This window comes from Cyberlindnera jadinii (genome assembly GCF_001661405.1).
Source record: "Cyberlindnera jadinii NRRL Y-1542 unplaced genomic scaffold CYBJAscaffold_1, whole genome shotgun sequence".
NCBI classification, from domain to species: Eukaryota; Fungi; Ascomycota; class Saccharomycetes; order Phaffomycetales; family Wickerhamomycetaceae; genus Williopsis; species Williopsis jadinii.
In genome coordinates, this window is record NW_017963652.1 from 1,763,341 (window position 1) to 1,781,118 (window position 17,778).

Consider the following 17,778-nt stretch of genomic DNA (forward strand, 5'->3'; position numbering starts at 1 on the left):
ATAAGTGAAACAACAATACAAGACAAACCAACGTAAAAACCTACTCCGAGCGTCCAACGGTTAGGAATTTTTTTTTCTTTCTTTCTTTTCCAGCTCTTCTTCAAAAGTTTTCCAGATCCTTCTATAAGTTTCCAATGTGGCAATTTTCGCGCCCTTCTCTTAGGTAATCACCCGCGGTCTGCTTATGCGTGATTGTTTACTTCTTAGTTCTATCACTTATGCTGATACTGTTATACTTAATGCCATAGAATCTCAATCCTCCTCGTTCATAAACCTATTGTAAGACTCTATTTGCCTCTTCCGCCAGAGTGCTATACTGCTTATGTTACCCATTCTGTATATTTCAGATTGGTTTAGGGATTCTATGAACTGATCAACCCCTACAGTATCGTCACATTTGGCCAATTGGCTCTCCAAAGCTCTATTATCGTTGAGCTTGTGCTTTAATATAGGCAATCTTGTTAACGGTAATGGTACGGGTATCAGAATCGAGATCAGTGATGTAGGACAGTCCATGCACTGGCTGATAGATCCCAGCTCAACATTATCCTGTAATTTCAACGTGCCAAATTGTTTGAACAGTTCCATCCTCAGTCGGGCGTGTATAGGTAGAGATGCTGTATCAACGTTTTCTTCATTTCCCTTGGTATTGTACATTATTAGGTGTGCATATCGATCGAACCTCACCAACCCATTGGAAGTACACACACTTTGATCTGAAGCTGTCTCCATTACTAAGGGTAAACTTCTGGTGACAAACGATTTCGAGGAGGAACTTGGCGTGCCTGTGGAAACTTCAACTTGGTTGTTGAACAGCGTATCAAATTTCGTTTCAAGTTGCTTGTTGGAGGTCATCTCATCGCTCGTTCGGAGGCTTATCAATCGGTCAAACTGGAACAAGTCAGAACTTGGGATAGTGTCTATTGAATCCAACCGATACTGCATATCGTCAGTGTTCATGGAGAACTTTTCATCCAACTTGGCAAGCTCTTCATGGCTTAAACTATTCACTGCGCAGTACAACGGCACATCAAAAGGCTCTTGCACAATATTGTGAGAGATTGCACTATTGAAACATAACTCTGGATCATTGAGATGTCCACGCAACCTATCATTGAACCGTTGATACACGTCAAGGTCAAGATCTAGATCAACGTCTTCATATTCGGGTAAAACCAAGTCGTGAGGCTTAACCGTTTCCGTCTTCCAAAGCCGGAACAACTTATGGTACAGCAAATACAGCTTATGACAGTGTAACTGATGTCCTCGGTTTCTTTGCGTCCATATTTGCTTCAAACAGTTTCGATGATGCCGACTCTTTGCAATGCTTTGGGAGTGCATTAACCGCGATGATTTTGCAGCCTCCCCAGCTTCGAGCTTGTTACCTCTGTCATGATCAGCCATTGTGGTTGGACAACACTCTATCTACCATGATCTTGCTTGTAAATGTGAATCAAAAGTACGGATTACAAGGGGATGCTTGTACAGACAAGCCATGACACAAAAGAAGAAAATACATACGTTTTGCTGTGTACGCAGAGCCCAGCGATATGCAATAAACAAACACCATTGATATATTCCCGGAATATTACGTCACCATAACCAAATCATAACCCAACGACAGTGTACGCACGACAAGCATACACCCGGAGCGTCCATAGTACAGATCTTGTGTACGCAGTAATGGCCCGAGTTTCTCTCTTGATCGGCCATAGGCGGCCTCATCACAAACCTGCAGTGGGTTCAAAATCAGCTTGGTTGCACAAAATACGCATTCCAACTCCCGGTTCGCTCATCTTTGGTCCCGTTCACAACTACCCAGGAGGCCCAAGAGACCAAACCAAGACACAACCCAACACAAACATTTGGCCCATCAACACACGCTTCACTTCCAAAGTTGACCAGCTCCAAACAAATAGATATCCACCATGCCAATGATCTGTCCAGATCGACGTGCCCAGCAGAGCTCGGTAACCACACACTTAGCCACTCTTTAAAACTTTATTCATAACATCTGCGTACGCCCAAGTAAATTTGAAACGTAAGATACTGTGCAGAGGAAGCTGTTCACTAATGGCCGAAGGGCTGCACCGGCAAAAAACAAAAAAACACACACAGGCACACGAATCCCAAAGGCAGCAGCGCAATCTGTGGGACACAAATAGAAAGGTTGAGGCCAAGTGAGGGCGTGAGCGAGCGAGCGAGAGAGAGAGAAAGGAAGACAACGAGATTCTTCTACACATTAGACAAAGGTAGCGCTGGGACTACGTAAGCGCGCTGATCGCATAGCAGATACATGTCACACATCAGTTCAAGCGCTGAAGCAGATAATTGTGCTGCTGAACAGGCCAATACTGCATGTATTGGGTGCCGACTTAGACGGAAGAAGTGTGACAAGCAGAGCCCTTGCTCCACTTGTAAAGAGCTGCAAATCCCCAAGGAGCTGTGTATTTATAGGAGGATAGGACTGGTGTCGAAGGACTCGAACGCAACTTATGTGAAAGAGGTGCAGAGGAACAGAGAGCTGAAAGATGAGGTGTCTAGGCTCAAGTCCATCGTCAACTACAACAACACCGCCACACAAAAGGAGTACTTCTTTTCAAATAACAACGATAAGGTGAGACATATCCTGTTGAATCCCCAGAAGAACCCGTTGCTGTGTACCGTGATGTCCTCTCAGCAGTCGTTAGCATACCTGGGCTCGATCTCGGTTGCTGCTGTTACACAGTCAGAGCCTAGGATGAAGATGATGCTGCAGAATATCCACACTGTGATTATGAATGCAAAAATCAAGCTCGAGAAACAAGTCCCTGTGACCTTGTCGAACTCTCCGATGCTAGAGATATTCAATGCCGAATGTCAATCGCAGTACTTGGCCATGGGCCACCAAAATGACTCTACGATTATCAACTTGATTGGAGAGATTGAGACGATGTTTCCCACGTTTGATACCTTTACTCATGCAATGGTGAGTATCTTTAGAACCACAACCGATAGATGGATTCTAATTCCATACGCTGATGAGGCAACCTTTTATAAAAGGTTTTATTCAATAGCCTCTTTTGACCCCATGGGTAACGTTCATTTCCACATAGATCTACAAAACTCACCAGGTGATTTGAACTTCTTGGCAATGACAATGTCCATGCTTTGCATATGTGCCTTTGCATATCAACAGACAAAGTTCCCCATCGGACTTGACTACATGTTATACTCAAAGTATGTCAATGCATTACTAAGGATTGATGGCCAAAACATTAAGTTTACAGAAGTTGATGTTACATATGAGAGAGTGTTCACACTGTACCTGCTATCCTTACTTGAGACATACACCACTTCTGGTGGATTCTTGAATTCATTTGAAGAAATATGCGAGGGAATCTTTAAAATGAGAAATTTGATAACGATGGCCATCTCAATACACTTGCATGAAGATTTGGATAAGTGGTACCCACAGACTTCACCAGGCGAAAAGCGAATGATGAAGACCTTGTGGTATTGTTTAGTACTTTTTGAAACCTTTGAATCGATAGACTTAGGTTTCATATCCAAAATCGAACCTTCTACACTCAAAAGATATGATAGTTGCTGTAACCCATTGACAGAAGGAATTCACATGTTGAATGGTGTTATGTTTAGCTACAACATGATAGATGATGGTCCCCTGGAGCAATTCATAGATTTTGTCGAAACCGAGTTGATTAGAAGATTGAAAAACCATTTGAAGGACGAATTCGGCCCTGCATACATTGACATGCAAAAGTTCCAGCAATTTGATTTGGATGATTTAAGCGAAGAGAATTTAAGTGCGTACAGTCTCATCTTGCAAAGACTTGCAATGAGATTCCTCATATTGGGTGTTATACTCACGCTTTATCACATTTGTCATAAAAGATTGGAACAAGTTGGTGACACCCATACTGACCATAGCCGCAGGCTGAAGTTATTAGGCTGGAAGTACTCATTAACCATTGAAAATTTACTCAAAGAAATGTGGATAGGTTACAGTCGAATCGGAAAGCATCCAGCGTTTTACAGATTTTACCCAACAACATCTCTTATTATGATGGCTCCAATTCTGAGATTTTCACAGAGACGTGTCACGCTATTTACAATAGCTAAGTTGTTAAACACTATGAACGTTGACGAGAACCTAATAGCAAATCACATTCTATATGGCGATAACAGAGGAATTACTGCTCTTCTGAAGGATTTGAAAGAGAAAGGACAGGCTCCAAATTTGTTCTCACTTGAGCAGTTGGAGAATATGGATGTTGATAATAACTTTGAGCAGCTCTTGGAAAATTTTGGATCTTTGGAAAATGTACACACCATCGTCTTAAACATAGCAATTACAACGTTGGATATCCTACAGTCAATGCAGTCAAAGCTTACAAGTTTCAACTTTCTAAAACTGAGCAAAATCTTTCATGTTGTTCTCTTAAAGCTTTGCGGGTTTCTTCTTCATAATACATCCTTGAAAATTGAGCATCAGGATTTTGATTTCAAGGAGTTCTTCAATACTGGCGATGTAACAGATGATGATCTCCTGGAAGTCTTCAAGATGACAGCCCAGAGCAAGTTTTGGTGAAATTGTTTATTTCTATTGTCTAGGCCAAAAAAATAATGATTTTTACTCATGGGTTCTCTCCCAGGCAACTGAAAAAACAAACATCAGCAAGGGTGGCCCAAACAAAAAAAAAACAAAAAAACTTTCAATAAAACTATAGAGAAGCCTGCATTCTGAGTAGTCATCAGCAGAGCAATAATCTTCAACAATGAGTGTAAAGGAAACAGCAAAACAACTCGTAAAGCTATTAGAGAAGTACCCAAAGGAGAAACTCACAAACTTGTCGTTCAAGGAGGCGCAACTCGATAGATTTAGACCAGTTGCTGGAATCAAGAACCCCGAAAAGAAAGATGTCAAGTCCATCGCTGATATCGTTGGAAAAGTAAACCCATACAAGATCAAGGAGTTAGACGTGAAGAGCGACGAGAACTTTAGTGAAGAGTCACTTCTACATCAGATTAAGGCGCTCAAGTCTATAGAGAGCAATAAATACCGGGATTATTACAATCCAACAGATAAGTTGTTGAAACCTCAGGGAAACCCTCGTTATTACGAGAGACTGATTGCTGAGATCAACGGTGAAGGTAAGGAGAACTTCATCACAGGTATGAAGACTGTGATCCTTGGTAAATAAACTGGCGAAGTTGCGCTAAAAAATTAAGCGTATTTTGAGGGTTGGTTGGTATAACGGTGTATATAGTTCCTCTGTCAATACAAGAAATAAATGGTTTCAATAAACTCAGTGAAATCCATGAACGGAGAGTATTCACATATACATATAATGTTTTAATCGTCAGAGTCAATGCTTTTCCTAATCAATTTCAACTTTTTGATATCCACAGAACTCAGATCGAGTTTTTCACTTGCTGCTCTTTTGATAGATCCTTCTTCTCGGTTTGGGAGCCCACTTTTAGGATCAGACCTCACCTTGTTCAACAAAGATGCTACCAGTGAAATAGGTGACATGGATATCTTCGATTCGTTGGTTTGAGAAAGGCCAACCAATTTTGACTTTGTGAAATTTCCTGGTGCGTGTTGAGTCTTTGAATTGTTGGCACGTTTAGGGGAATTTTGAGTATCTTCACCTATTCCATGGTGGCTGTGGACGATAGATGTACTAGACTTTTGAGTCGATTGTGACTGTGTTGATGTCCCCAACGGTGGAGACAGAGTGAAGTCATTTTCAGAAGACATAACTCTCTGTTGTAAACTTTTTATTTCGGATCTCATAGTATAGATGATCTCATTCGTGTTTCCTATATGCAGTGACAAGCGTTCCTGGAATCTCTTGTCTTGTTGATCAAGCTTTCTCTCCAAGGAAGTAATCGTCTTCTTCAACTGCTCATTTTCATCTTGCCAAGCACTGTTTCCCGAAGGTTGTTGTGAAACAACCATCGTTTCCAACTTTTCAATCCGATCAATTATCTTTTGTAAATGGTTTCCAGAATTGTATGATTCAACATCCCTTCTCAAATTCTCTATGGATCTGTCGTTCTTTTCCAGAGCCAAGTTGATCACAGATGCCTTATCTTTTTGATCTTTCGTCAGATCTAGAAATGCAGTACCGAGCTTTATCACATTGGATTGCATTTCTGATATAGATTTATAAGTCTTCGAAGAAAGATCATCAATCGTCCTGGTTAGTCGAGAATTCATTACTGACAGTTCTTCATGCATACTCAGACTTCCAGAGTCACCTTTAGATGACTTTTGAATTGTGGTAATAGGCTCTCCTTCGTGCGTAGTGGCTGAAGAAGGTTCATGTGGTACCATTGCAGTAATACCAGAATTGGAAGCCTCACTCAACGTAGGATTGCCCAATCTAACAGTGTCATTCAGAGGACTGTTCAACAAAGCAATGCTATGTGTGGACAAATTTGTCATGTCTTCGTTCCTGTTCAGGTGACTCTGTGTATCAGTTTTTACATCTGAGGGAATGTTGGCCCTAATTTTCTCAGAAGATGCAGCAAGCTTCTTATTAATTTCATCACGATTCATCATGGAGGTTGATGACTCCTCCGAGTGTGAAACGCTTGTAGTTAGCTCTGACGAGGCTCCAACTTTTCGCTCCAGCATATCCAGCCTACGTTGTAAATCTGGTAATGCGGAGTCTCTAACATTCCCAATGTCTGTGACCTTATTTTCCAGAACAAGAACGCGCCTGAGTGCATCGTGTGAGTTACTCTGGATGTCATTATTCAGGGAAGATAAGTTTTTGATAACTTCCCCCATCTGGGTAAGATTGCAGTTATTTTGGTGAACTTCTTTTTTCAAACCATTGAGTGCAGAAAAAGATTGACTCATTTGTGTAACCTTCATGTTCAGTGATTGAACTTTTGCATTAAGATCTTGCAAATCCTTTGTTTTGAAGAGAAGAGAATCCATATTGAATGAGAGAGCCTTCATCGAATTTTCCGTCTTCGAAAGTCTTGTGTTCAAATCTTCACCAGATTCTAGTGAATTCTTAAAACTTTGAAAAGTGTCAACTTTACTAACAACTTCATCAAGCGTCCCAGTTATCTTGGGAAGATCCAAAAGTACACCAGATAGAGAAGATTGGAGAGTTTCTAGGTTTCTTGACAGTACTGTTGTGGCAGAGGAATTAGTAGACATTGCGGTATCGAGAGCAGAGTGTTTTGAGCAAACTTCAGCTCTGAACGTGGCCAGGTCGTTGTCCAGAGTTCCCCACAGTGAGATGACATGTTTCAGTCGTTTGATATCATCAACAATAGTTTTAAAACGTAGATCAACTATATCCAGAAGAGAAAATACATCACGGTCATGCCCATGCTCACCTTTTGAGAGTTGTTCTATAGTTTTAGCGTGTTTCTTGATCAAATCATGGAGCTCAGAGCTACGCCCACGGAAAACGGAAAAGTCACCTGTGACATGGGCCAATGAAGTTTTCATTTCTGCGAGTTCTTTTTTCAACAACTTATAACTCTCTATATTTTGAGAAGCTCTCTGCTGATCTGATGAATTTGTAAAGTCTGATGATACATCGAGAATGGCCTGTTGAGTTTGGACATCACGTTGACCTGATTGAATATCGTTGGTAATAGTCGATACCTGGCTTTGTGAAGACTGTGTTAACTGATGAATTTGTGAAACAGTAGGGCTTTGACTAGAAGAGATATTGATACTTGGTGGAAATTCAGATAATTCATGTGATGGTTGAGGCGCGTTTGATGGACTCTGAGTCTGCTGGACCTCTAAAATTGCTTCACCAGTGCGTTGTTTCAGCACAGGTGTCTCCCTAAAATCTTTATGAATAGGTGCCTTCTCCTTACTAATTGCTTGACCTTTGTGGAGAGAAGAATTGTTCAGTAATGTACCTCCCTGGGTATTGTTGACACTTTTAAAGGTTTCTTTAGTGAATTTGCCGTTGTCCATACGCGCTTCCTTTGTTGAAACATTGGCTTCAACTGTAGCATTACCCTCCTGTGGGATTGACCGATCCGATGCGTTCTGATTCTGCAACAATAGATTCCTTTTAATTAATGGCGGCCCTTTCACATTAAGCTCTGTTTTGATCTTCTGATCCAACTTATCCTCCAATGATCTCTTCTCTGGTAAGAAAGCCTTGTTCTGACTCTCACGTTTCTCTGTTAATCTCTTTCCTGACTTTGTGTGTTCATTACTGATGGTGGAATCCTCTGAGCCAGACCGCTTTTGATCCATAAGAGTCAAATTTGGAAACTTTGGAGCCATGGAGAATGATTTTTGCATAACTCCTTTGTTATTAAGCTCCTTGGAGACACCGGCTGACTTCTGATCAGTCTTATACAACTTTTGCGAAGATAAGAGGGGACTCATAGACGAAGGTATTGGGATGGATGCATCTACTGGAGGGGTCATTTCGACTTGACTGGATTTCTTGAGCTCTTCATCCACGCCGACACCAAAATCAACATCACCACCTCGGTTCAACACCCCTTCTTCAGGAGCTGGACGGGATGCTACATCAAGCATGTCTACATCCGGATCTGATAGATGTAAGGGCTCCCGGATGTCAAAGTCTCCTTCCCTGGTCTCAAAGGTGTCATCACCAGTGACCAAGCGACATCCTTTCAAGCACAACATCTTCCTCATAACGATGAAGAAAATTCGTACCGTTTCATCCTTCCAACCTTTAACATCAAGCAAAGCAAGTTGGATGGACGCCACTTGTGAGTCCCACCGGCTGCCCAACTCAACTTTTCCCAACCCTCTAAACAGTTCCTTCTCTGCGGCCCACGCCAACAACACCGTTTGTCTGGTCAACCTTGGCCCCTTCCCTCTCTTGGACCTCATCATCCACATATACCCTTCAAACTCGTACAACAGAAATTCCAGCGCAAGTCGTTCACTAAATTGAAGCTCTTCAATCTTCGCAACAGTTATAAGCCATTCAACGTACTCTAGCGTCAGTCGTACAGCCATCTGACCAAGCGGCCTTTCCAATGCCTGTTCCTTAAACTCCAAATCCCACAATGCCTTGTTAAGTCTTCTTCTGGTCGTCTCGCTCAGCTCGGATAGATCAATATCCCTGAGCCGTGGAATGACAGTTCCACTAGGCAAGGAGTACAAGCTCATTCTTGGCGTAAAACGAAATCAATGTGCTCAGTAGAACCCAACGTCCTTTGTTTATGTTTATGTTTTGTTTATGATCTGTTTTGTGCTCAGGCGCGTTTGCTTTTTAGTTGTTTATTTTCATTCTTTGAGCGCTGGTGGGGACTTTTTTTTTCCGCCGCCTACTACCGTACATTTTTTTCCTTCTCATTATCAACAGCTTAGGGAAGAAAGGTGAACACTTTGTCGACCAATGGGTTCCGTTTTCCTTCCACATCTACGTACTGGGTGGCACGTTGACCAGGCCATCGTGTCTGAAGAGGAGAGGCTTGTGGTCATACGGTTTGGACATGATTGGGATGCGAAGTGTATGAGAATGGACGAGGTGCTATTTCGTATTGCTGAGAAGGTTTCGAGTTTTGCTGCTGTTTATGTGTGTGATATCACACAAGTGCCAGACTTCAACGAGATGTACGAGCTATATGACGATATGACTGTTATGTTCTTCTATCGAAATAAGCACATGATGTGTGACTTTGGTACTGGTGATAACAACAAGCTGACGTTCCTCGTGGAGGATGAACAGGAGATGATTGATATCCTCGAAACGGTGTATAGAGGTGCAACGAAGGGAAGGGGTTTGGTTGTGTCGCCAGTTCAAAGGCATAGAAATGCTGTATGATACTGTACACATGGGTGAATCGACGAATTGGCATTTATGAAGACAAAGGTATATATAAAAAAATCAGGAAATGAGAAAAAAAAGCACACACAGATATTGGGACTGGACTGATTAGATACTGGGGAGACTCAGAAGCTTGTCACTCACTCAGAGTAAGTGGCTTCAGCGATGGTGATGTTGACGAAGAAAACAGCATCGTCAACAACAATGACACCAACGTCTGGACCGAGGAGAACGACGGTGTCGATGGCATCCTCGGAGAATGGGAATTCAACACCGTTGGCATAACCTGGAACGTCACTCTCTGGTGCTGTAATGGTGGAGTTTGAAACAGATGTGGAATCCACTGCACCTTCGTTGGTAATTGGAAGGGCGAAAGCTGGTGCAACAAGTGCTAGGGCGGCGACGAGTGAAAACTTCATAATTCTTCTGTTCTTATAGATTGGGTTATGATGTTGAGCTAGACGTATTCACACATTATACAAATTACTATCCTGAACATATCCTTTAAGTACTATTTGAGTATTTGAGGTGATGTTTCAAGTGTAACAGAACAGAGCTCTGTGGTTATACACTTGTAGTATATTGGGCTCCATTGGTGTCCCAATGAGGAAATTTAAGCACTTGCAGACCATGAAATCGTATATTAACGAGAAACAAAAAGACTTCACACCTGAAACAACTACACACGTCGTTGCTCAACTATGCATTGAGAGTATGTTCTATCTAAACTATGAATTAATCTTCATCCATCTCATCCACATCACTGTAAAGATCACTATCCAAATCCTCAGGTATTTCTTCTTCATCCGCATCTTGTTCTTCTTCATCGGCATCTTCTTCATCTTCATCTTCAGAGACTTCTTCACCATTTGCCAGCCTTGCCTTACGCTCTTCTTCACGTTGTTTACGACGTTCCTTTTTTGCCTCCTTTTTAGACTTCTTCTCGGCAATGTTAGCAGCCTGCTCTTCCTTTCTCTCCCTTTTAATTCTTTGGCGTTCTGCATGTTTCTGTTCCAACTCAGTTTGCTCCTTCTTGGATTTCTTAATATTATGATGGTACAATACTTTACCAGTGGAGATTCCTTCCTCAATTTTAGTCAGGTGCAGTTTCAACCGTGGACCAATCTCTGTAAGTTTAATAGCCTTCTTACGAACATTTGTTTCAGCTGCTGATGAGCTGATTCCAGAGGTTGTTGTGGAAACATCCTTCTTGACAGTAGTTGCACTTGTCTCTGTAACGTCAACAATATTCTCCTCTTCAACCTCACTATCACTGGTGAATGCACCAATGGAGTATGGGTCTGTTAAAAGCTCAGAAACGTCAGAGGTTCTGTTCAAATTCGGAAGTCTCTTATGAATGTTTTTCTTTGCATTTATCAACTTCTTAATACTCTTGGAGCCTTCAACCGGTTTGGCATCAATGGCATAGTGACGTAATTCAATTGCACCTGTTTCCTGGTCCTTGAAGATCATCAACACTCTTTTAACAGAGCTCACCTTAGTGGAGTGTGGTTGAATAGGCGGGAACATGTTTTGGAAAGTTGTAATGAGCAGTTTCTCATGTGGTGGTGCCGATTGAGGGTTTGTGAACCCATTGAGCACCAACAAAGGCGGGTTCAGATACTCCTTCGATTCACCTGTAATGGATTTTGGATGTCTTTGAATCTTTCTAACGTCTTTACAGAGCGAATAGTTATCAACCTTGAAAGTAATAGTTGGACCTCTGGACATTCTCGCTATTCTCAGCTGTGTAGTACCAGCTTCCGATTGACTAAAGATCATCAAGTGAGAAACGTTCAACGGACCAGCCATAACGACAAAGTCTCTTAGTTTGTTGGATTTTCTCTCTTTAAGCTTGATTGCGGTGTGTGGCTGCATCACATTTCTCATATCCCTCACCAATTGTGTAAGAGAGTGGTTCTTCATATTCAAACCTATTCTCAACACCATGGAACGAGGGATCTTCGCAGCCTCATCTTGGTTCACCTTTACGTGAGTTCTTTTTTTTGTCTAGAATTGAGCAGAATTTCAAGTTAGTATCATCTCACACAATCAAAACAGCATAAACCTACTCTTCTTTTTGCCATGTCTGGTGGGTTTTGTAACTTCTCTCGATGTCCTCAAGGAAACGATATGTGACATAAAAATTGTTCGCTTGAGAATTTTCACCTCATCGCAGAAAATTTTCACCACATAGTGCGCCGAACAAAGAACGCATCAAAAATTTATGATGAGCAGAGGTTTAGTAGGAAAATTTTCTGTATGGGAATCAAATATCAGACCAATCTTTAAAGCAAGTGGTAAGCAGGATATGACAATGAGTACAAAGGTTTCCAAAGTTTCAAAGATCACCAAGAAGCCAACAAAGAGTGCTAAAAAGGAGTCTGCGCTAGATATTGCAAAGAAGATCAAGCAGAGAGCTCTGGAGAAGCAACAGTTAGAAAAAGAAGAGAAGGCACAGAAGAAGGCACAGAAGAAAGGTACCGTTGAAGAACCTGTTGCAGAGGAAGAGGAAGATATATCTGATAAGGATGATGACCAGAATAACGATAAGCCAAAAATCGAGTCTTTTGCGGATTTGAAATTGATTCCAGAGCTTTTAGAGGCATGTCAGGGTATGAAATTTGATAAACCAACACCTATCCAGTGCGAAGCTATTCCGTACGGATTAGAAGGCCGTGATATCATTGGATTAGCACAGACCGGTTCGGGAAAGACTGCTGCGTTTGCCATTCCTATTCTTCAAGCACTCTGGTACGCACAGACTCCTTATTTCGCATGTGTGTTGGCACCAACTAGAGAATTGGCGTACCAAATCAGAGAGACATTTGATGCATTGGGATCCGGGATGGGGTTGAGATGTGCCACCATTGTTGGTGGTATGAACATGATGGAGCAAGCTACTGCGTTGCAACGTAAACCACATGTCATTGTTGCCACACCTGGTCGTTTGATGGACCATTTGGAGAACACCAAAGGTTTTTCTCTAAAGGCGCTGAAATTCCTCGTCATGGACGAGGCAGATAGACTCTTGGATTTGGAATTTGGTCCAGTATTGGATAAGATCTTGAAGATCATACCGAAGGAGAGAACCACTTACTTGTTCTCTGCAACAATGACTTCCAAGATTGAAAAATTGCAAAGAGCCTCTCTCTCAAACCCTGTCAGGGTTTCTGTCTCGAACAAATATGCCACAGTAGACACACTGGTCCAAACTTTGATGGTGGTGCCAGATGGATACAAGAATACGTATCTTATTTACCTGCTGAACGAAATGGTTGGTAAGTCCATCATCATCTTTACAAGAACTTGTGCACATGCCCAGAGAACGGCGCTTTTGGCCAGAAACCTAGGGTTCCAGGCCATTCCATTGCATGGTCAACTTACACAGGCACAGAGACTTGGAGCCTTAAACAAGTTCAAGTCAGGCTCCAGAAATATCCTTGTTGCCACCGACGTGGCCGCCAGAGGTTTAGATATTCCTAGTGTCGACGCCGTTATCAACTACGACATCCCAACAGACTCTAAGGCCTATATTCACAGAGTTGGTAGAACAGCCAGGGCGGGAAGATCCGGTAAGTCTGTGTCGCTGGTTACACAGTACGACTTGGAACTGATCCTGAGAATCGAGGCCGTCATCAACATGAAACTACCAAAAGAGGTGCCTGACCGTGATATCATCCTGAGCCTACACGACACTGTGGATAAGGCCACTGCACAGGCCATTAGAGACACAAAGGAGTTCCAAGAGACACACGGCAAAAGCGGCAAGAAGAAGAATAGAAGGGATGACATGGACCGTGAAGAGAGATAGCCCATCCTAGCAATATACCTTTTGTATGTAAAACATACGCATCACCACATTGTAAACTGTAGCGTCCTGCCTATGAGGGCTCTTATCGGAGAATGAGCGCTGCTGTAGGCGGAGATCATCACAGGGGAGCTTATGCCCGGGCCCTCTTGAGCTGGAGCAGAAAATAAAAAGATTGTGACACATCGCTAAAAATGTTCCCTTTCCCGCATCCCCCGTGTAAGCTTCAGGGAGTATTCTAAGCCAACCAGTTTACCGACAAGGAGATCAGACTGGAGTAACGTTTCATTTGTGGTACAGAGGGCTTCTGCTGAAACATCAAGCTCACCAAGGAAAAAACCATGTCACACATTGTGTGGCAAGCGGATGAAGATGTTAGCGAATGCTGGTTGTGTCACAAGAGATATACGTTTTTCTTCCGCAGACACCACTGCCGTAGGTGTGGGAAAGTTGTATGCGGTGACTGCTCCAGAGGGAGGGTTGTTTACGAAGCTGGTGCTTCTATAATATCAAGTCCCCATGATCTCTTTGCAGAGCCTGAGGATCTACCTCATAGGACGTGTGATTTTTGCTTTGAGCTCATGATGAGTGAAGGGCTTATTGCAGGTCACAGCGGTGCTGGAGAGGGGAATGATGACAGCGGACATACAAATGAAGGTCGTGGAGGTGAAGAAGAAGGAGCAGAACTTGTCCGGGAGTCCACCTTACCGATGGAGGTGCCAAACCTCACCAGGAGACACATAAAGGATATTTCTGCTCAACAGACCAGCGTTGAGGAAGATGGTGGTATATGTGCTGGTGATGATGCCTCAGAGAGAGATCGATGCCCAGTATGCAATGAGCTATTAACAGGAAAGAGAGACAGCGAAAGGGAACAGCACATTAATGACTGTCTCACTAGAGCGGAATTTTTGGGGTCCCCTGACCAGCACCGGGTTAGCAACAGAATGCTCGTGTACTACGTCCCTTTCCCTGCGAACAATAAAGCCGTTGTAATGTCGTGCTCAGATGCAACGAATGGCTCGTCCATAGTCTCACCAAGGGAAGCACCAATCACTGATGAGAAGCTACCACATGCTCAGGAATGTGTCATTTGTCTTGAAGAGCTGGAACCCGGTGATAAAGTTGGTCGATTGGAATGCCTTTGCGTGTTTCACTACAAGTGTATTAAGGCATGGTTTAAGAGGAAGGGCCCAGGTGAGTGTCCTATACATGCTGTACACGCTTAATGTCGATGCTCGAGCTCTGGTAAGTTACGGTTTGGTTTGTATGTTTTTTTTTCTTTTCCCATTTTGAATTTGCTTTTAATGAGATGTATTTGCTGCTCTGCTGTACCAATGTTGAGATGTTTGGGGTTTATATGGGGGTATATACTAATGAAATAATGGTATAAATGGTTATAATATTAACACGATGAACATCAAAGTAATCCCCAGCACCGACAGTATGAGGTCGTCTCAGAAAAGTGGTGGTGTTTGGATGTGACACAGCTCAAGTTACAAGGTGATTGAGATTCATAACAAAATGAGACAGCTTGGAACAGCTTAGAACAGGGAAGCATCACCTAATGACGTATAACTTTAAGGATACGTAAGTGAGTCTGATAGTACAAGAGAACCATATATACTAACTAGGGTACAGAGTTTATGTACGCAACATCAATGAGAAGGTATCTCTGAACACTTTGAAGAGGAAGCTCAACGAAGTGTTTGCACCTTATGGGCCTGTGTTGTCCATAACTGCCCACAAGAACATAAGAATGAGAGGTCAAGCGTTCGTGACACTTGAGGATGAGGCGAAGGCTTCAAGAGCTATAGATTGCTTAAACGATACCGTTATTTTCCAAAAAAAGATTCAGTGTCAATTGGCAAAGACTAGTTCGGATGACTCTGTTGAAAGACACCTTGGTGAATCAGAATTCACCGTCTATGTCCAGGATAGGCAGAAGAAGAAGGCCCAGCAGGATGAATCATCGATGAAGAAGTCGTCAACACCAAAAGTTGTCAAGGTTGATTTGCAAAATGTGCCACCAAATAAGATTCTATTGATCCAGGGATTGCCAAACGATATAACATCAGAGGAACTGACCAGTGTGTTTGAATCTTACAAGGGCTTTGTACAAGCTCGTCTTGTCGCAGTTAAAAGGGTTGCATTCATTGATTTTGAGAATGAGCAGGATGCCACAGTTGCCAAAGATGAAAATATGGACCTGACGATACGAGAAGTCAAGGCACAAGTGAGCTACGCGAAGAAGTGAAATTAGTAGATTATCTATACAGTGATGAAACACCAATGAATGACTCCATTAAGAATGATATGTAGATATATAAGGAAGTACATAGTGTATTTTAATTGTAAAAGAGGAGACTAAACAGAGACAAAGGAAGTAACACAGTAGAAGAACAAAAAACAAAAGAGAAAGGAAAACCAATAAACAAAAGACTCAGTCCTTTGATTCTAGTACCTGCTTTACAGGCTCAGTTTCATTAGCGTAGAGACCGTGCTCTTGGATGTATCTTATCACACTATTTGGCAACAAATACTGTACGCTCATACCTCTTCTGATGAACAATCTCACTTTTGTAGATGATATATCGTTATAAATGAGCTGTTTAATAACCAAAACGTTGTGTCTATGTTCGTACATGATATCATGGCTAAGAAGGAAGGAGCGTACATCTGAGCCGGTTCTTTCAACGATGAGACAACCGTAACGTCCCAATATGTGGTGCAAGTCATCGTCAGCCCATACGTTTGGTTCACCCATGGATTCGATCAAGTCACCACCTGCGAGAAGCATCACCTTGACACCTCTCTTGGTACCGTCAGCAGTGAGGACTCCTCCACGCTTAACGTTAATTTCCTCGTTAAAGTGATCCAAAACCTTTGCGGTTCTTGTATATGTTGGCTGTAGCGATTCCCAGGCATCAACCATGAGCCACGAGGAAGTACGTTCACATGCCAACTCACACATACGAACTCTATGGGAGGCTGGTGCCAACCCACGTTTCTTGTAGTTATCACTCACCGGTGAGTAATAACCACCAAGTACCTCAAACCTCGTCTGTTCTCTGATGGCATCCATGGCCATCTCAAACATTCTCAAGTGTAGATAAGTGATTGGAGAGAACGAACCACATGCAACAATGACCAATGGCTGCTTATTCGGATTCTTCAATTTTTGTATTAGTCTATGCGTTGGGAATTTGTAATTTGCCAAAGTTTTGGACTGCCTGATGATTCCGTGTGGAACTTCCTCCAAGTCAGCAGTTTGGTAGGAGTGAACTCTTGGTACAGATACAGATACAGGCTCCTCGTAGTAGTCAGTGTCTGATACGGAGATCTCAGCGTCCTCGTCCTGGTCACTACTACTCTCGCCAGAGTTTTCAGTGCTCAACGGCTGTAAGTTTTCCGTCGCCAATGGGATCACACTACCAATCGGGGTACGTGGCGATGAGCTTGCTGTCGTTGTATGGTGATGGTGTCTATGTGTACGTGGTCGAATTGGCGCATCCAACTTGTTAGGGTAATCCGCCAACACCGGAGGCTGGATTGGAATAGCCTTAGGAATCTGTGACGATGGCGCCAACGGTTGGCCCTGCGACGTCGCAGCTGATGGTGGACGAAAATCTGGTGCTCTTGTAGGGTCCATTTCGTACGCTGAGGAGAGCAAATGAATCAATGGCACGCACACACAGAGACGGACGGGCTCAAATAAACAAACAGAATATCTTCAATTGAAAGCAATTGAAATTGAAAGTAATTGCAACGAATAGAAGACAAAATCAGGAAAATACCTCCAATCTCTAGGAACTCCTGCAAAACAACGGAAAAACGAAGGCCTTAAAAAGGGACAAAAAACCAAAAAAGCATCCATCAGCTTATGTGGGAATTTGTGGTTTTTTCCGGTGTCCTTGAGGAACTTTTAATTTTTCCTCGTCCGCTACGGAAATTAGGCAGAGAATTGGTAGTTGCACGCGCCCAGAACGCACAGGTTAGGCGGTGCAAGGCGGGGGAGGGTGAATACTCTCCTTAGAGCCCACAGTCTATTCCATGCTAAGCAAACAATTGCCGAAGAGACGGCTACTGGGGAGTTTTTTGTTTATCCCTAGGCGAAAGAGACAAGATTCCCCAGAGGAGGGAAATGGCCAGCGATTACTT

General features: G+C 42.7%; 11 protein-coding genes across 11 annotated transcripts; 6 read left to right on the forward strand and 5 right to left on the reverse strand.

The window, feature by feature from the left end:
* Window positions 1-252: 252 nt before the first annotated feature.
* Window positions 253-1,404, reverse strand: CYBJADRAFT_170962 (uncharacterized protein; the record flags this gene model as incomplete). Its single annotated transcript, XM_020216169.1, has 1 exon — window positions 253-1,404. One exon carries the CDS (start codon window positions 1,402-1,404, stop codon window positions 253-255), a length of 1,152 nt encoding a protein of 383 aa, XP_020073564.1.
* Window positions 1,405-2,296: 892 nt separating this feature from the next.
* Window positions 2,297-4,591, forward strand: CYBJADRAFT_170963 (Zn(II)2Cys6 transcription factor; the record flags this gene model as incomplete). Its single annotated transcript, XM_020216170.1, has 1 exon — window positions 2,297-4,591. One exon carries the CDS (start codon window positions 2,297-2,299, stop codon window positions 4,589-4,591), a length of 2,295 nt encoding a protein of 764 aa, XP_020073565.1.
* Window positions 4,592-4,778: 187 nt separating this feature from the next.
* Window positions 4,779-5,204, forward strand: CBP6 (Cbp6p; the record flags this gene model as incomplete). The annotated part of the gene is made up of 1 exon (XM_020216171.1): window positions 4,779-5,204. One exon carries the CDS (start codon window positions 4,779-4,781, stop codon window positions 5,202-5,204), a length of 426 nt encoding a protein of 141 aa, XP_020073566.1.
* A 43-nt stretch (window positions 5,205-5,247) lies between these two features.
* On the reverse strand, window positions 5,248-9,227 carry CYBJADRAFT_165798 (uncharacterized protein). Its single transcript, XM_020214215.1, has one exon. The coding sequence runs from the start codon at window positions 9,143-9,145 to the stop codon at window positions 5,357-5,359; it is 3,789 nt and encodes a 1,262-aa protein (XP_020073567.1). The 5' UTR covers window positions 9,146-9,227; the 3' UTR covers window positions 5,248-5,356.
* Window positions 9,228-9,374: 147 nt separating this feature from the next.
* DIB1 (U4/U6-U5 snRNP complex subunit DIB1) lies at window positions 9,375-9,803 on the forward strand (the record flags this gene model as incomplete). Its single annotated transcript, XM_020212388.1, has 1 exon — window positions 9,375-9,803. The coding sequence occupies one exon, from the start codon at window positions 9,375-9,377 to the stop codon at window positions 9,801-9,803; it is 429 nt and encodes a 142-aa protein (XP_020073568.1).
* Window positions 9,804-9,828: 25 nt separating this feature from the next.
* Window positions 9,829-10,368, reverse strand: CYBJADRAFT_165800 (uncharacterized protein; the record flags this gene model as incomplete). The annotated part of the gene is made up of 1 exon (XM_020214216.1): window positions 9,829-10,368. A coding segment is annotated over exon 1 (275 nt), but the record flags the coding sequence as incomplete, so codon positions are not given.
* On the reverse strand, window positions 10,318-11,929 carry CYBJADRAFT_13923 (Brix domain-containing protein). Its single transcript, XM_020213169.1, has 2 exons — window positions 11,879-11,929; window positions 10,318-11,816 (listed from the first exon to the last, which is right to left on the reverse strand). Exons 1-2 carry the CDS (start codon window positions 11,891-11,893, stop codon window positions 10,542-10,544), a joined length of 1,290 nt encoding a protein of 429 aa, XP_020073570.1. The 5' UTR covers window positions 11,894-11,929; the 3' UTR covers window positions 10,318-10,541.
* A 234-nt stretch (window positions 11,930-12,163) lies between these two features.
* Window positions 12,164-13,668, forward strand: RRP3 (RNA-dependent ATPase RRP3). Its single transcript, XM_020213123.1, has one exon. The coding sequence runs from the start codon at window positions 12,424-12,426 to the stop codon at window positions 13,618-13,620; it is 1,197 nt and encodes a 398-aa protein (XP_020073571.1). The 5' UTR covers window positions 12,164-12,423; the 3' UTR covers window positions 13,621-13,668.
* Window positions 13,669-13,758: 90 nt separating this feature from the next.
* Window positions 13,759-14,987, forward strand: PIB1 (phosphatidylinositol-3-phosphate-binding ubiquitin-protein ligase). The gene has a single exon (XM_020214217.1). The coding sequence runs from the start codon at window positions 13,959-13,961 to the stop codon at window positions 14,844-14,846; it is 888 nt and encodes a 295-aa protein (XP_020073572.1). The 5' UTR covers window positions 13,759-13,958; the 3' UTR covers window positions 14,847-14,987.
* A 28-nt stretch (window positions 14,988-15,015) lies between these two features.
* Window positions 15,016-15,941, forward strand: MUD1 (Mud1p). The gene is made up of 2 exons (XM_020213172.1): window positions 15,016-15,207; window positions 15,259-15,941. The coding sequence occupies exons 1-2, from the start codon at window positions 15,185-15,187 to the stop codon at window positions 15,872-15,874; spliced, it is 639 nt and encodes a 212-aa protein (XP_020073573.1). The 5' UTR covers window positions 15,016-15,184; the 3' UTR covers window positions 15,875-15,941.
* CYBJADRAFT_165804 (uncharacterized protein) lies at window positions 15,909-17,496 on the reverse strand. Its single transcript, XM_020214218.1, has one exon. It carries the CDS (start codon window positions 17,267-17,269, stop codon window positions 16,061-16,063), a length of 1,209 nt encoding a protein of 402 aa, XP_020073574.1. The 5' UTR covers window positions 17,270-17,496; the 3' UTR covers window positions 15,909-16,060.
* Between the last annotated feature and the right edge of the window lie 282 nt (window positions 17,497-17,778).

Bases quoted from the DNA above. Each gene is read 5' to 3' on its own strand.
- CYBJADRAFT_165798 (XM_020214215.1), bottom strand. From the start codon at position 9,145: ATGAGCTTGTACTCCTTGCCTAGTGGAACTGTCATTCCACGGCTCAGG.
- RRP3 (XM_020213123.1), top strand. From the start codon at position 12,424: ATGAAATTTGATAAACCAACACCTATCCAGTGCGAAGCTATTCCGTAC.
- PIB1 (XM_020214217.1), top strand. From the start codon at position 13,959: ATGTCACACATTGTGTGGCAAGCGGATGAAGATGTTAGCGAATGCTGG.
- MUD1 (XM_020213172.1), top strand. From the start codon at position 15,185: ATGACGTATAACTTTAAGGATAC. The intron at 15,208-15,258 runs GTAAGTGAGTCT...ACTAGGGTACAG, and splicing joins ACGTATAACTTTAAGGATAC to AGTTTATGTACGCAACATCA.
- CYBJADRAFT_165804 (XM_020214218.1), bottom strand. From the start codon at position 17,269: ATGGACCCTACAAGAGCACCAGATTTTCGTCCACCATCAGCTGCGACG.